The 18,076-nt window shown below is 48.3% G+C and overlaps 1 protein-coding gene across 3 annotated transcripts in view; it reads right to left on the bottom strand.

Annotated features, from left to right (window-relative positions):
• WDFY4 (WDFY family member 4) overlaps positions 1-18,076 on the bottom strand; it is a 279,441-nt gene that overhangs the window by 189,920 nt on the left and 71,445 nt on the right. For all 3 annotated transcript variants that reach the window (XM_047702650.1, XM_047702652.1, XM_047702651.1), the window contains exons 14-19: positions 5,101-5,315; positions 4,071-4,165; positions 2,950-3,187; positions 2,464-2,540; positions 1,223-1,444; positions 154-332 (exon numbers count right to left, since the gene is read on the bottom strand). In XM_047702650.1, coding sequence (XP_047558606.1) covers positions 154-332; positions 1,223-1,444; positions 2,464-2,540; positions 2,950-3,187; positions 4,071-4,165; positions 5,101-5,315 — 1,026 coding nt within the window. The remainder of the gene's footprint in view (positions 1-153; positions 333-1,222; positions 1,445-2,463; positions 2,541-2,949; positions 3,188-4,070; positions 4,166-5,100; positions 5,316-18,076) is intronic.

The following is an 18,076-nucleotide window of genomic DNA, read 5'->3' as shown; positions in this document are numbered from 1 at the left end:
GCTCAGCCAAGCATTCTGGGCAGCAAGGGGGAGTTTCGTTAGACACCAAATCCGCTGCCAAACGAGACCGAGGAGCAGAAGGGAGACCGCTCCAGGTGGCGCAGCCAGAAGGCATCGCGGTGGGGCAAGCGGAGCTCCGGGCAACTAGCTCACCTTGGCCGAGCCGGTGATCTGTCCATCCAGATAGGTGGAAACGGAGCAATTCCTTTTCATTTCCTTGGTGATAACTACAGCCAGGTGGTGCCACTGACCGCAGGCCAGCAGCTGGCCACACCTGACCCGCAGCTGGCGGCCGGCGGAAGGCTCGGGATCATCCTCAGGCTCCATGATGTCTGCAAGAGAACACGGGCATTACACCTGGCACACAGCTTCCTGCCTCGGCACCCCGGGAGAACAGGCCTCGTGCCGAGGAGCCACAGCCCAAACAAGCGCAACCGCGGCCATCGTTGCTTGAGGTCTTGCTCTGTGCCAGACGCTGGTTTAAGAACGGTTACAAATGTCACTTCATTTCGTTTTCACAGCCCCTCTGTGAGGTAGGTGCTATCACAATCACCACTTAGCTTCCTGAGGCACAAACGGGATCTGAAACTTGCCCGGGGTCATGCAACAGGACTCAAACCCCAGAGTCGGGCTTCGGGGTCGACCCCACATGGACCATCTCTGCAGCAGTGGACATCTGCCCTCGAGTCCTCAGGAGAGGGAGGGGGACAGGTAGTTGTGCTCTGTGACAATGATGCCAAGCCACGCTTGGGGCCTTCTGGGTATCTCTCTATGAAACAGTGACTCTCGGGCACCTGGGTGGCTCAGTGGTTAAAGCCTCTGCCTTCAGCTCAGGTCATGATCCCAGAGTCCTGGGATCGAGTCCCACATTGGGCTCTCTGCTCAGCAGGGAGCCTGCTTCCTCCTCTCTCTCTCTCTCTCTCTGCCTGCCTCTCTGCCTACTTGTGATCTTTCTGTGAAATAAACAAATAAAATAAAAATCTAAAAAAAAAAAAAAAAGAAACAGTGACTCTCTCAGGGGACACAAAAAGAACAGGCCATTTCTGGCCATCACAGGGGGATGAGCTTCGAGAGTCAGGCAGAATTTGAAATGGCGGCACCTGGGCCAGCCACCCCCGACTGAAGGAGAGTTGGTCTCCCAGGCTCTCGAGCAGAGAGTTGCTGACTTAGTTCCACTTCTCCCAAGTGTGGGTAAAAATAGCTCCAGCTCCCAAAACCTTACCCAGGGGCTGAAACGCTTTCTCTTCTGTAGACACAACCAAGGAGAGGTCGTCCGGACACAGGCTGACAGAGAGGCAGACGAAAGGCTGCTCGGTCCTGGCCAGGTGACGCACCAGGGTTAGGAAGCGCAGCGGGTGGCCCTCAAGGACTGTGCTGTGCCTACTGATCAGGAACCAGCAGGAGAAGGTCAGGCCCCCAGATGGAGGGAACGACCTGGCAGCACCTGGAGTCAGAACACAAGCATCTCCCTTAGCCTTTCTCCTGCTTTGGAATCTTGTCTAGAGTCATCATGGCTCTGATTCGGCCCAGGTGTGGCCCTATTGTGTACCTGTCCTGTGCCTGATCCGACTCATGCTCACTTTATGTCAACCCTACACCACAGAAGCTTGTCCCCTTATTCATACTCACAAGAGTAAGTCATATTCCCACCAGAACTTGAGTCTAGATCTCCAGAACCTCTCTCCAATTCTATCCCACCTATTATGCCATGCCATTTTGCCAAGGGTGTCAGGGGCACAACCCTGCAGACGGTCACTATTGACTGATCTAAAGCTGGGCAGTATGCTACGTGAGGTGTACCTCAGCTGAAACTCATATGGGGAAGTCTCCACTATAGGGAAATCCATGTCCTCCTGCCCCATAACAGGGTTGGTGGTACAGAGTGGGCCCACCATCCTCCATGAATTAGCTGAATCAGACGTGGTATCCCATGTGGATGGGCTGTGAATGCAATGGGTCCTCAGCACCCACCACCCCAGAGAAATTCTGGTTCTCCTAACCAAGGGTGCTTAGCTAAGACAGCACTGGGCGCTTGTCCTGTCCTGCCCACCCAGATTTTAGCTGAGCACAGCACTGAGCAAAGCCTGCCAGGGCCCAAGTAGACCAGATGGCCATCCACACATAGAACATATATTCTTCTCTAGAAAGAGGCCTAAGGTGGGGTGAGGTGTTTGTTTCAACTTCTGTCAATCACTGACAAAATGAATCCAGTCCAGACTCTGCCATCAAATCACCACTGAATCCCCACTGTATGCAGAGTCATGGCTGGGCCCTTGGGATCCTCCTGCCCTAACACAAGCATGACAAACCACAAGGATGACTCATTTACAGATCCAATAAGGAAGACTCCAGTCTCTTGAAAGGCCAGGTGGATGTCTGACATCAAGGCTCCCTCAGCACTTGCTCTGGAGACAGGGTGACTTCATTCAGCTCAGCAAGCTGAGACCCCCAAGAATCACCTACCTGTCCCAATCCCTCCAGAGACCAGATACTCTGTGCTGCTTCCCATAACTGTAGACAGGGTCGGAATAAACAAACAGCTGGAAACACAAAAGTGTCTCAGATCAGTGAACCACAAACCAGCTTTGGCTGTGACATCTCCCCTCTGTCCCTCCGCAGGGGCCTCCCTCCCTCTTACAGCACGAGGACAGAAAACATCTGATGCTGTTATGAGGACCCCAAGGGATGGAATTCACACTGGACCCTAAAGGGGAGGGCATTCCAGAAAGCAGGCCCACAGGGGGAAGGAGAGGGTCATAGCACTCCGTGGCTGATGATATTGACCCTGAGAAACCACTGAGAAGACAGGGTTGTCCCTGACCCAGACATTTTCCGCTCCTGAGTGGTGAGAGCTGATGAGAACTACAGTTTTGTCATCAATATTATAATTCATCAGAGGCACTGGGAAATTAATAAAGTGCATTCCAAATATAAGAAAGTCTGTCATACCCATAACCTTCCATGGACATGTCAAATTCCACAAACGATGGAGCCAGGACTGCCCTCTGAGGCTGCAGGTGGCGTGGGGAGGTCATGGAGATGAGGCTCAGCGAGGTCTGAAGGGCAGTAGTTGAGCCGTGGGACGTCCCCGAGGCCCTGAGGGTATGTGTGACTGCTGGGCCGGGGCCGGCATCCATGGCGGCTCCCGCGGGACCCTCACCAGTCCCTGCTGCTGCAGCCTGGGACCCTAAAGCAACAAGCCAGAGAAGAGATGAGGAGCCACGTCCCCATTCAAGCATTTCTACTGCCCTTCTGACAACAGCCCCAGGGCTTCTGCCGCAGCCCAGGAGGAGCGCTAGCATAACCACTGTGATGTGGCTCTCTGCTGACTCAGGAACGCCCCTGCAGCAACCATGCTCCTCCTGGAAACTTTTTCTGCCTTCAGTCCACCATTCCCCACAAACATCACCCCCCCCCCCCCCCCCAGTTTCCAGCTTGCCCCACTGGTAGTCACTCACTGACACTGCATCCTGGCTCCCTGATCTCCCCACTCACATCAGCCTGTCTCTTTGAAAGCTCTGCTCCCCGCCGCTGGCTGCCAGCACAAGCTGGCTCTCCGTCCACGCTTTTCAGCTGTGCCTCCTTGCCTTCATGCCCTCATGTGATCTCACATGCGGTATGCTCACAGCTTTCTTTTCTTTAAGCTGCTCCCTGGAGTCAGCAGCCTCCCAGGGACCATGCTTGATACCAGGGATCTACACAGGGCTTTGGCCTCTTGACCTCCTCGCTGACCCCTGAGCTGTGAGCTGTGCATAAAGCCATCACTGGCACCTCTGTCCAGGCGCAGCGCCATGTCATGAAGGAAACTCTATCACTGTTTCCATGATCTGCACCTCAAGGGGTCAAGTACAATCTTATCATCACCTATCTTATATGAGGGTGGGGGACATCCTTTTCCTTCCAGATGTGGTCTTTCTCTGGGACCACCAATCCTGCTTTTCCTCATTCGGTCCTTTGAACAGCAGGTATTTTATGTCTGTCTGCTTCTCATCTATTGTAGACTCCCTTATAAGGAATGCATATTCTCTTTCATTCCTGTTAACCTTCCCTGTTCTTTCCTTTGTCCTCACCTGAGCCTCCAGGGTCCCCTCTGTGCAGACAAGATGAATGGAGGATTTTCGTTGCAGCCAAAGGAGGTGGGGGAATTCCAAGACCGAGAAACTGTCTAGGAATCGTAACAGAGGAGAGAAAGAAATGAAGACCTTTTATGGATAGAAGTGTTCTCCAGCTTTGTTTGAGCACTTTCCTAAATCTTGGTGCTCCCTGATCCCCTCCTCCATGCTTTCCTCTCTCTGCCTGGAATGGTTCCTCAAACCATGCAGAAGCAGGGTGTTCCTGGCCAGGCACCCAGACTGCAGAGCTAGTGCATGTAGGTGGCTTTGACTTAGTCAGTGACCAGCTGGAAGCCTTGCACTGGACCTTGAAGGGGAAAGGAGTTTGCACTACTTTGTTCTGCTTCTGCTCTGTCTGCTCTGCCACGTGCCTCTCCGTCCTGCTCAGCTTTCCAGGAAACAGGTGCCTTCCTGGAGGGGCTGCCAGCGGGAAGTGTCCCCAAGGATACAAGGTCCCTGTCCTTGTCAGGAGTCCCGCCCTGGCTCCTTACAGCAGCCCAGCTCCCTGCAGTCTGGCCCCTTGGGGTGTCAAGTCCTCACAGCCCCCATCCTTCTCAGCAGGGCATCCTCAATGCCCTCTTCCCTCCTCTCCAGTCCCGTGAACATTGGCACAGGCCTCAGGCCTAAGCCACCCACTACCTGGAAGCCCTGCCCGTTTCCACCCATTCTCCCAACTGTGGCCCTCCCAGTTCATGCAGCACTGGCACTGTCCACTGAGCACCCCCCACAGCGCATTCTGTGTTGTCTGCAGAACCCTCTCCCCCAAGACTATCAACTCCATGGGAGGGGCCATGTCTGTTCTGTGGGCCTGTCCACTGCCTGTATGATCTCCTCCCTAGACTCACAGTGTCCTGTGCTGGGAAGGGCCACACCCCACAGAGTGGAGAGGCAGGAGAGGGAGGGGGACACCTGTCCCTGTGCACTCCTCCACTCTATCTGAGCACAGCTGCCAGCGGCTCAGCCGAATTTAATGCACGGCACACAGTACCTTAACACATCTGGTTCTATGGCTTGGGAGGCAAGCTTTTCAAAAATCCTGATGAGGCCCGAGTGCAAGGGGCTGGAGCTGGTGGTCAGGGCCTGGCGGCAGGAGGCCATGAGGGTCCTAAGCATCCCCGCCTCGCACATGACCTGACGGTTCTTCTCTGACTTCACCAGGGACTGGATGTGACTGGCCATGGAGCACTGGATCTCCTGGGAAAGCTAAGAGGTAGAGAAAGCAAATGGTGAGCCCTTGAGTTCAGAATACTTTGTGGGCAACTTGGATCGACCCCCAATCAGGCCTCAAATAGGTTAGGGGGCCAGGCAACTGCAGTCCCGTGTTTGAGTCCATACCCTTGGCACAGAAGGTGTAGCGTGGCCAGGAGGCAGGCCCGCAGGCAATGTCCATGCCGACCGGCTGTGGCCCAACCAAACCACACTCAGTGCCCAGGCCAGCACCAGGTGTGGCTCCAGTGCCCAGTGCCTTCAGTCCCTGCTGTCATCCACCCAACACCCTCCAACTGTCCTTGTCCTCCTCTCATACACAGGCAGCTGTGGTGTCATCTCACCCTGACTAGTTTTCCAGTCATTTCAGGAACTTTATGTCCTTGAAGTCCACAGAAGAGAACGCAGAGAGTCAGCTCAGTAAATATTTGAGCCAAATACGTCGCTTTTGCAATCTTCCTTTCTTTTTTTTTTTAAGATTTTATTTCTTAATTTGACAGAGAGAGAGAGAGAGGGAGAGAGAACACAAGTAGGCAGAGCAGCAGGCAAAGGGAGAGAGAGAAACAGGCTCTCCGCTGCGCAGGGAGCCCGACATGGGGCTCAGTCCCAGGACCCTGGGATCATGACCTGGGCTGAAGGCAGCTGCTTAACCAACTGAGTCCCCCAGGTGCCCTAGCAATCTTCCTTCCTTCATAAAAATATCAACCCCTGGAATTCCCAGGCCTCTGTAGATAACAGTTTGGAGCAGGGGTGGAGGTGTTAGGGGTGGGGAGTCCTCATAGGACTGCCCACATTCTCTTTCACTATTATATGTGATAGGGTCTGAAGTGAGAGGGATACCAGTTAGAACTTAATGGCACTTTCCTGCCGTGGATGCTATGGGACCCTCCCCCAGATCTCCTCCTCTAGATGAATGTACCCATCACCACTCCCCCTTCTCTGGAAGACAGCAGTCCTCCAAGGGGGAGCTGCCCTGCCCCACCTATCCCCTGCTAAGTGGCCCCCCATGTATATTCATGCATGCACACACAAATGCATATGTACACATGTACTCTGCATACATATACACACGTGTGTACACATACGTGCACATGTGTGCACGTATGTGTGCATACGTATATACATACCCACAGAACTATACATATCCTTGTGTGCATGCATTCATGCACGTACACATGCATGCAAATATACACACACCCACCTGCCATGTGTACATACACACACACCACACACAGGACCGTAGCCCATGAAGTCGCACCCTTCAGTCTTTGTGGTGCAATTCATGCCCTGAGGGCCCCGCCCTGGTGGCTCAGGCTGAGGCTGGACTTCAGCTGATGGCACATCCCCGTTGAGCTTCTTCTCCTACACCATCTCCTTCCTCCACTCCCCTCCTGAGTCCCTCCCTTGAAGAATCTGATGTACCTGTACCCCAGTCTTGGGCTCTACCTCCCAGGAACCCAACCTGGGGCCTTGGTATGCTTTTCATTCTGCACAACTTTGCCCTAGTTTTTGGTTTCAAGAAAAGAGATCTCGGACAATGTAGATCATATCTAGGTTAGTCCCAGTGGAAAGCCAAGACTAACCACAAAGGCACTAATTTGAATCATCTCCTTCTAAGGGTGACTGGCTTCTCGTCCCCTTGAGTCACAGACCATCTGATATGCACACCTCCCATGAAAGCTTTCTTGGGGTCCTTTCTTGCTTCCCCCTCTTCCCTCTCTCCCTTAAACAAGTTATTAACTGTCTCTTCAATGTCAGGCTCTGGGTAAATCTCTAGGCATTTCAAGATTAACACAACACTGTCCCTGCTCTCAAGGGAATCATGGACTACAGGCAAGACAGGAGAGGGAACAGTCTCAGCACAGTGAGAAACAGGCTCTAGCAGCTGATTTACAGTGTCTGGGAAGGAGGGGTTCCCTGCAGCCCCTCACACATTGCACAGAGCTCCTGGATTTAGAAGGGAATCCAGGCCTGGCATCTCCTACAGCAGCCAAATTTTACCGTGAGATGAGAATATTTCCTGGGTATTCAGGATGTGCCAGACCTCAGTCTAAGCATTTTGATATGTATAGATTATAGAGTCCCTTTGAGGAACCCTATGAGGGATGTAATTTTACTCTGCCCATTTCACAGATGAGGAAACTGAGCCCAGAGAAGTACATTGTTCAGGCCATGTGGGAAGGTCAGAGCCTGGCTTTGACCCCAGACTCCATGCTGAAGATCACCTCACTTCCCATCTCGACCTCACACATGCAGAGATTTTGGAACACCCTGACACATAGTCGAGAGTATATCTGTATCACTAAGGGACAGAAATTAAGAAGGCGGTGGCATTCATCCTTAGGTCATAAACACCACTTGGTAGTATATATGTTTTAAGGATTAAAATGTATTGGGACACATATTTACACTATTTATCATGAATTTTTAGATTTAAAAAAAAATGAATGGGTCATACAGCTCACCCTTCACCCTCCCTTCCTCCTTCCAGGAGCACATCAACCAGAGCTCCTGTCTCAAACTGATGGCATTCAGTGAAATTTCCATACTTACAATATCTTCAGTAACACTTTCAACTTAAAATCTTAGACCATCTTAATTTTAGTTTAAAATTTAAACCTCATTAGAATGGTTTTAAGGGCAATTGTTCTGAGACAGGATTTTGTCCTTCTGAAACGTCACCATTTTGCCACCATCCCTGATGCCAAGGGAAGATCTCATAATTGGGATAATATGACCCCTGTAATGCACTGGATGTCTTTGTCCCCCGGAATTCATATGTTGAAACTTAATTTCCAACAGGATATGTATGGAGTTGGGGGCCTTTGTGGGGTAATTGGGACCTAAGGGTGGATCCTTCATGAATGCGATTAGTGCCCTTATAAAAGGGACCCCAGAGAGCCTTCTCTTGCCTGGTACCATGTATGAACACAGTAAGAATGGGGCCATCAATGGGGCAGTGGGCCCCCAGCAGACACTGAATCTGCCAGCACCATGCTCTGGGACTTCCAGCTGCTGGAATTATGAGAAATAAGTTTTGGTTCTTTAGAAGCCACCAAGTCTATGGTGTTTTCTTATAGCTGCCTAAATGGACTGAGATCAGCCCTTCCCTGTCACTGCAGTATTGGCGTGGCCAGTATAAACTGTTAGAGGCAATGTACAGCCCAATGGGAACCAGAGATAGAAGGAAGAAATGCCAAAACTCATCTGCACTGAACAATTCCACCACTTTTGCTTTGAGGAGTTCCTCCACGTGGAAATCTACCCAGCCTCCTTGCCTCCCTTCCCCCAGATCTTTCTTCTACTGCTCTCAGCATCCTTCCCTACACCCCACGGAGTCCACACCTCTGCCTTTCCTACTGTCTCCTCCTCTCAGAACACAAAGGGAGCCTCTGCCTTCTTCATTTGAATTTCCCCTTCCAGAACCTAGATTATCTGGTAACGGCAGTCTTTTAATTTGGGATGAAAGTTGGGGAGACAGTCTGTAGAAGCAAGATGCAAAAATAACACCACAATGTATTATTAATAAGAATTAGAAAGAAATGTCTACAATCTCCAGTTTTATTATCAGCACTTCACTTACTACTTTGAGGGCTTTTGGCTTTCTTTTTTCGTTGTTGTTTGCTTTTTTTCTTTTTCATGCACCAGAGAAGAGCTACTTAAAATCTAAATATGCAAAAGAGAAAAAAAGAAAAAAAAAAGCAAAGAAAAAAAAGGCAAAAGTTTTCAAAAGGGAGAAATGCTGATCTTGTCTAATGATGCCACAAGTTTACTCCAAAATTGCTCAATACCCCATAATGGAGGAGGGAAAATTGATCGTCCTCATTATCACTGCAGCTCTGTCAATACCAATATTGCCTTGTTTTGAATAAAATGTGCTGTTTTTTTCAATGTTGGTTCCAGTAAAATGGGGTTTTAGTGAAAATATGAGCAGTGGCAGGAAACCAGTCTGGTTTCTCCCCCTACAAATGGATTGATTTTCCTAACGCATATTACTTCCAATGCAGGCTAGGGGATGGTGGTTCAATTAGGGCTCCATGGTGAGTGCGTGGGGTCACCAGGCTGGCCGGTGGGCAGGACCCACAAGGCAACTTATCACAGAGCGATTTGTGGGTCAGCCTTCAGGAGTTTTTTACTTTGTCCACTTAACAGTCGTGGCTTCAAGTCTATCCTTGCCCCCCTGTGGATGTTTGTTGTTCTTTCTCTCTCTCTCTCCCCCGCTTTCTCTTCTGGTCCAGATTCATACAATCCCAGACTCCAGTGAGGGCTGGGTCTTGGTGGGGTGCATCCCTCCCAGCAGGCATGGGCTTTGGACACATAAGTCTACAGTGTGTCCTGACACAGATGTAAAAACCTTAGGATGACCATGTCTGTTTCCTCCAGACACTTAGAAAGAACCAGGGAGTTCTATGGAGCTACCCAAATTTGGATTAGTTGCTTATTCCAATTTGGTTGAAATGGTCTTCGATGATTTTGGAAAAGAGATAGTACAAGTTAAGTGACCTCAGCTCTTCAGAAATAGCACAAGTAAATAGGACTCGTGAATGAGTGTCATTTGACAAGTTCTTATGGTTATCTTTGCTTACTTAGAATTAGTTCTTTCTATATATGGGTGCACATTTTCCTTTTTGCCACAGTCCCCATCAGCCTGGTAGACTCATTTGTGCTGTCCACATGGCCTTGTAGGTGTGGGAGTTTGTGATCTTGGTTTATGAGTAAGAGGTCCGAGTCCCACTGAATGAGCAGAACCTACATCTAAAGGCATGGTTTCCTTGATGTCACTGAATAGATTTGCAACTAAGACCGAGCTGCATGTGGATGCTTCCTTCACAAACTACACGCATATGATGCCTGATGCTGCCTGATAACAGAAGCCTAGGATCTTGTATTTATAAAGTATTTGTCTCTTTCCAACTTCACTTTATCTTTCCCTTTGGTCCACCCCACGCTCCAGCCCTAGTAACATTCTCTCCCTTTGCTGAATATCCTATGCCCTTTTTGACTGATGCCCAAAGCTGTGAATGTCCTTTCCATCCCCATCCCTTCACTGAGCTCCTACTTATTATTCAAGAGACAATTCACATGTTCTCTCACCTGAGAAATCTTTCCTGATTTCCCCAAATAGCACCGTCCCTACCTCAATCATAAATACCATACTCTGATGGTTCTCTCGGTAGATAGATGATAGACAGACCTCTTCCCACCACCCCCTGTCCCCAGCACACTGTGAACCGCTGCCTGAGACAATGACTCTTCACCCTTGTTGCCCAGCACCTGTCTCTGCCTCAAATGCAATAGTTGCCTACTAAGTGCAAGCACAAGGGGCGAAAGTGTTCTAGAACATAGGAGGTACCCCTACCCCAGAGGGCCGAGAGTGCCCAGAAAAGGTGTTAGAGGACAATGAGGAAAGAACCTGGCCAGCAGGGAAAATGGTCTTCCCAGGGGTGTGGACAGCAGGTGCAAAGATGAAGGGGTGAAAGTGGGCATGGCCTTTCAGGGAAAGGCTGGAGAGCTCGAGTAGTTATCAGCTGGGTTTCCTCACCCCCAGTACCCAACAACCTCCCCTGCAACGAGTCTGTGGTCAGCCCTGAGAACACCACCAGGGAAACCAGCCTGCAGACATCCATCCAGGAGGATGCCTGCCTAGCCTGGAACCTGTAACATCAGTGGAGAGTTTCCAACACCTTGGAGACTGCATGAGAGCTGGGTCAGGTGAGCAATGGAGCCCAGCGGATGGCTGTGTGGGGCCCAACACCACTCTCCAGCCCAAATCCTTCCCTCCTAGGGCCAAGGTTTCCTCCCCCTCCTACCCACCCAGGAAAAGGTGGTTTAAATGTCCCTGAGTGTCTCTGGTACTTTAGCCAAAGTACGCTGTTGGCACAACTTTTGCTAAGAGATATTTTTAAAGCAGATTTTTGTTGTGGCTAACAGAGAGCCATCCACGAGTGTCTGGAGAAGTTTCCTGGAAGAAGACTGCAGAGGACACCATCTCTTCTAGAGATGAAGGATCTATTCACACGCCAACTGTGGCTTAAGCCCTGGTGTGTTGGTTCTGAGCTTTCAGACAGACATTCATCCTCTCTTCTCCCTCTAGGCAGAGGGCACCAAAATCTCCCCACAGCTAGGTTCTCAGGCTGCTTTAACACTAACTAATGGGTGAACCTGGACTAGTTCCTTATTTTCTCAAGGCCTCAGTTCCTTAGGTTTAAAACAGGAATAATGGAAAATACTGACATCCCTGGTATGTTGTTTGGGGGAGTCAGTAGAAACAGTTTCTGTGAAAGTGCTTTTTCTTATAGGATGCAAGTGTTTTCAGGATATTAACTCTTCTTAGTCATGGTCTTCTCTTTTAATACCAGTAAGACTCCTTCCAACCAAGCACCTGCTTTGCATGGCCACTGTGCATCACACCAGCTCAGTGCAAGAGCAGGAGGACACACCTACCATGTTCACAGGCCCCATGGCTGCGATGGGAGCTAACGCCACTGCCCACTCACTATTTGAAGGCTGACTCTTCTAAGTGCTTTCACATACTGGCTCATTTAATCCTGGAACACCATCAGCTGGATGCTATTATTACTCCATTTTACAGGTGAGGGAACTGAGGCCCAAAGAGATTACAGCTTACTGAGATTGCACAGTTCGTGGAGGGACAGGAATTCAAACCAGAAATTCAATTCCACTTTGCCGCTGGGATTGCTGCTTCATAGGACCCCAGGTGCTGAAGCTTGCAGAGCACTGGCCAGCTCTGGGTTTTCAAGGCAAAGTCAGTTGAAACTGATGACTCTGTGGGGTGGGGAGGGGGTACCTATCCTATCCTGTCCTAGGCCAATGTCTCAAAACTTACAGGAAAAACTAAGTGTTCATGGCTTTGGCCCACACTGGGATCATCTGAATTTAGTAACTGGTACACAGTATTTGCCGTGTGCAAGACCTAAATGGGTTTGACCATTTCTACCATCTTGAGAGGCTAGGTGGAGTCTCATATATATGTAACTTGCCAGTGGCCACATTTCCGAGCCCCTTGGAACCACCTCTTCAGCTGTCCATCTAGTCTGGACAAGTATATCCTTACATTGAGCCCAAACCATCTGCTATTTAACTAACTGGTCTTTGTGTGCACTGTTCTACCACCAGCTGACTAACAAGTACCTGCTCAGCTCTTATGTCCCCAATGTCTTCTCTCTCTAAGCTTCCAACCCTCAGATCTCTTCACTATTCCTTCCATGACTAAGGAGGTTTTTCAGATCCCTCGCCATCCTGGCTTCTCACCTCTGGACAAACACAGATGTAGTGTTAAGGGGTCATGGGACTACCACTTCCCTTTAGCTGGGCACTATACTTCTATAAATATAGAGGGAAGTAGAACTCACCATAGCAGTGTCCTCACCCAACTTGGGACAATTACTGGCCATGCACTAAACCCTCTAGGACTCTTCCACATACTCTATTCCATCCTTCCCAGCCCAGTGTATATGTGCTTTTAGACATGAGCATAGGCCTGATCATCTCTGCTGAATTTCGACCCAAAGGGATTCTGATACATTCCTCAGGCTGGTAGAGACCCTTCACATCCCCATTTTATCAGCCAGTGGGTAACTCCTCCTCCCAGATCTATGTCATCTGCCATTTGAGTTCACTCAGGTCATGGATCAAATGCAAAACAGGCAGAAGAGAGGACTCAGGCTTTTGATTCACAAGCAGACTATAATATATAGCTCAATATCAATTCTCTGTTAATAATTTAATAATAGTAAAACTCCAGTTGGAAATATACTTAAAATGTATTATCTTCCATTTCTATTTCCGAATTTCTATATGCCATGACCCAAAGTGCTAGGAATACAGACTGCCAAGCTAGAAGCAAAGGGTGCTGGGGGGATGGTATATAATGGAGCCAATGTATGATGAGCAGATACTGTGTGCCAGGTACTACTGTGATAAGTACATTACAACTATATTTTCCACTATTTTTCCCAATGGGAAAATATAATAAGGGAACACTAAGACTTGGAGATACATCAATTTCCTAAGGTCACACAGCTAATGAGTATCAGAACTGACATTCAACCCAGTCCTACTCCAAAGCCCATGATTTTAACACAGTGTGATGCACTCATTATAAGGGAGGGAACCCTGATCACACAAGGGTTCTAAATTGATGGTGTCTAGAAGTGTTTTATTTGGTGGGCATAGTCTGGCTTTCCTTCTGTTTTACTGCCCCCTATTTAAGTAAAAGTGCCTTTAGGCAGAACAAGTACCCTTCCCAACAGCCACAGACCTCACCATTCCCTATTATTTCCACTGATACATTTCTTTCACCTTCCTGGCCCCAAGACATTGAGTTTGCAACCCCTGTGATCTAGGCCAAATCTGTGTAGCTGAAACCAAGGTGTGGGAACTGGAAGTAGCCTACATCAGTCACAGAACTAATGATGGGAAAAGGGGCTAAAAGCAAGGTCCCCTGATAATTGGGCCAGAAGTCTTCCCATACAGCTTTAACTTCTACACCATCGTTCTACATCCATTGTGTTTTTCCTTTGATCCTTTTGGTCATCATGTGAGATTATGTGTATTTGCTCTACTTTAAAGACTACCCTAAAAAGTAAACTGAATCTTGACCAGGCTTGACATTTTTCCAGGAACAACAGAAATTTGGGGGATGGGGTTTTAGTATGAAAGAAGACAGGATATCTAAAATTCAACATATTTGGAATTTCTAAGGTGTCATACTTTAACAAAATGAGACTCCTACTTTACCCATTTCCTTGTTGGAGAAAATAGCTCTTTTCAAATAGCATGCCCTTACACAATGCTACCCAGAGCTATTAATGCTGTCAATATTTCAGTTATTTGAAACCCATACAATTATTTCAATGTGTTTGAAATGCAGGCTAATTCCAGAAAATGGCACCCTTTTCTAAATTAAGACATGAGTGAGTTGATAGATGAACGCAGCCCTGAGCCCGATCTTTTCTCTGTCCCATCAGACTGCGCAGGACATTTCCGTGGCAGTAGAATCTGGAACACACACAACAGTGACTCAGTGCTGGCTGACTGTAGATCAGAGTCTCTGTAATACTCAGTTCTGATCGTGTTATTGCTTTCCAAAGCCCTCCCATGGCTACCACGTCCATACAGGAAAAGCCACTTAGCACAGGGGCAGGAGGTCCAGGAGCCTGGCAACACGTACATCCACCACCTAGCAACTTCTACAAGTTTCAAGTCCTCATCAGCAAAGTGGGGATACTGATATTCACCCTGCAGGGTTATTATAAAGATTAAGGGATAAAGCATTTGTAGAGTTTCTGGCAACTAGTAGCAATAATTCCACCATTTAGTAAGAGTTTCCCATGATGCAGTGTATGTTCTGCTCACCATGCTAAGGACTCATTGCATTTAATCCTCACAATAATGCCACAGGATAATATTATTACCCCCATATGACAGCAAAGAAAGTGAAGGATCGTGGAAGCTGAATCATTTCCTGTGTCTGTGTGACTGTGAAGTGGCAGAGGTGAGATCTGATGACATTCTGCTGTCTTTGGAGCCTGAACTCTGCCCTCATATAGCAGGTGCTCAGTAAAGACTGTAGTGCTTGTGGTAATACTGATGATGGTGATGATGATGATGATGGATGGTACCCCATGAAAATTCAATTCTCTTAGCATGGTACTCAGCGTCCTTCATGGTGTGGCTTTGACAGCACATCGCAGCCCCACACACTGCCCCTCTACCCACACGGTCTATCCTAGCCCAGCTGAACTACTCAGAGTCCCCAAATGAACATCTTCACATGTACCTCTCTCTGTGGATGATCTTCTTCTCTCCCCTCCCTCCTCCAGCTGATCTGCCATGGGCACGTCTTTTCCTTAAAGCCTGGTTCCAGTTTCCCCAACTCTCTGTGGCTTTCCTTCCCCTCTGTCCCAAGGCCCAGTGGGCAAACCTCTGTTCTAGGCAACAGAGTGTGGTCTTACTGTCTTCTACGCTCCTCTCCCTAGCCATCCTCAACTCCAACTGTGAGCTCCTGTGACATTCATGTCTGAATCCCCAGTGGCATCTGGAAGGTGCTGAGTAAAATTATTCACAGGTACATATCGATCACACTAGTTGTTCTAAAGCACTGTGTGCTCCACCTCTGTTAACCTGGTTCTGGCTTCCCACCCTCTGAGTTAACAGTCCTCATGCACACAAGCAAATACCCCTCTGCCAGGAACTGAATAAAGGCCACAGTCCTGATGAAAACACAGTGATGCTGGGGACCAGAGAGCCCTCACAGAGCAAGACCCTTGTGGCTGCTAAGCATGCCAAAAAGGGAAAATGTCTTCTTTCTAATCAGTTGTTTAGTTCTGAGGCCAACTCAGCTCCCAGAGAACTGAGCTGGATGCCATTTCTGCCTCATTCACAGCGATTCCCACAGTCCAATTTTAATATTGATGATGACACAGCTGGGTTATTTTTCTAAGAGCAGCTCGTGGTGCTAGCATTTTGGAGAGGGGGAAGACACCTTTTGGTTGTAAGCAAAACAAATTTCATGTGGCCATAATTAGAAATAAATCAGACCACCCATATATGTAGTTATTTAAGTTGTCACTCTTGAAATGACATCTGTACCTTGGAAAGCCATCAATTTCTCATCTGTCAGATAGGAAGGTGGCTAAGAGTGCAATGCTGGGAGCCGGCAGGCCAACAGACAGGGAGATGAGGGGAACTCATATTCCATCTTCTTCATAACACTGCCATCTACTGAAATTTCCTGCCCTGAAGATGCAGTCCTGCAGTCCTTTTCATTCCAGCATTTTCCTGTGTGGTCTCCTTTCTCATTTGATTTACTATTCTATTGATTGTTATGAGGTTTCCCACCCTCCCCTTTCAGAAATTAATTACTGTAATTATTCAACTTTTAATAGCTGCTGATTTGGCATCTGCAGAAAATATTCGAGAAAACGCACGACTACATTTCATTTGCATTTTGAGAGACAGTGAGGGAGAATTAGACTTTGACTAAATTACTTATTGTGACCTGAATAGAGAAAAAGAATCCTACCAGATGGAATTCTCATTTGCATACTTAATGCATCTGATGGCCATCGAGTTCCACTCCATACACTAACATGACAAGGCACAGAGTTTATCTGAAACTCAGATTCAGCCACAGTTCCCATGCACGAGCTGCAGAGAGACAGGCCACTCTCTGCTCTGCATCATTTCATCGGTCATCACCGCCATGGAGTTGGGCACGACACACCCATCAGCAACCATTTGGCTGCTAAGGCCGCCCAAACCACTGGCTTGGTTGTTCTCATTCCAGGTACACTATATGGCTGGAAATACAGCTAAGAAAGCCAGACATCCTTACTGTAAAGCTATTGCACCTGCAAAATTGGGCAATGCCAAGAGAGCATGTCCTTACATTCTGCAAAAGCTGCAAAGATGAGAGAGCATTCATCAAACACATCTTGATCTGGGGCCGGGGAGTGAGTTCCAGACCTCCCGTCACCAGTTCCATGACTGCAGGAAGTCACCCACCTTTCTTGAGCCTCAAGTCCCTACCATGTGGGAAGATTCTAGTGTGCTGGGATGAGCTGTTATGAATACTGATGAATACTGGTACAGAGGTAGCCCTGAGTGTGATTAGTGTCCAAAATGGTCCAGGCAGACCCTGTCTTGAACATCAAGGTAAAGAAAGTAAAGTCCCAGATTTGAGACAACTAAATGACTAGAAGACATGTAAAGAACTAGAAGATGCTTTATTTCAGGGTCAAATATTTTTATCTACTAGTTGATGCTTAAGGCAAGTAGGTGCTGGTCTTAAAAGATGACCCCCAACAATCCCCTCTGTCCTTTACACACATGTAACCCCTCACATCAGTAGAGGAGGCATATGGCCCTTCCCACTGAGTCTAAGCTGAACCTGTGACTCACTTTGACCAACAAATGCTGTGGAAGCAAGGTCAGCTCGTTCAAGCCCTAAGCCTTCGGAGGACCTGGAAGTTTCTGCTTTTGTGCCTTTGGGAGCCCTGAGCTATTATGTGGCCCGATGGAGAATTCACTTGAAGGAGCATGGATAGAGGCTGGACGGAGAGCACTACATGGAGAAGAACCCAGAATGCTATTACAACAGCTTCAATCAAGGCCCCAGGCATCTGGCCCAGCCCAAGAGACTCCTGTCATTGGAGACAGCCCAGTGAGGTGCCATCTGTGTGAGTAAGGAAGACATCTTAAATGGTCCAGCCCACCCATCACCTTGGGTTGCAAAGACGGGCTGTTCCTGCTGAGGCTGTCGGAATTCCTACCCCACAGGCACCGTGAGAAAAAATGACATAGTTTGCTAACTGGGTGGCACTTTTTCACACAGCAACAGGTAATAGGAGAAGCGATCAAGCCCATTTTACTCCAGCCTACTTATTTTCTGCAAGTGTAGAAAAATATAAGTGCATTCTATTTTACTATGAGATGAGTCTCTCTTCATTGGTTTGATCATCACTTCATGGTCACTTTCCAGCAAAGGAGCAGGAACCAGAAAAAAGATTCCAGTTATAAAGGGACATAGAGACATGGAACCAAGTCAGCCCTTTTTTGCAAGCCTGTATGAAATACTACAGAATTTCCTTGGTGAAAACAGTTCCCTTCCCTACACATCAAGGCTTTTGCTCCCCGCTCCACTTTTCTCACTGATTTTGGCAGGTTTGCAACATTTTACTAGGTCATTGTCATTTTCAGGCTGTGATTAATGACACCATTAGTGTTCATTTCTT

This window comes from Lutra lutra, chromosome 14 (assembly GCF_902655055.1).
Source record: "Lutra lutra chromosome 14, mLutLut1.2, whole genome shotgun sequence".
NCBI lineage: Eukaryota > Metazoa > Chordata > Mammalia > Carnivora > Mustelidae > Lutra > Lutra lutra.
Note: the sequence above shows the minus strand (reverse complement) of the source record. Positions and strands in the feature narration are given on the sequence as shown.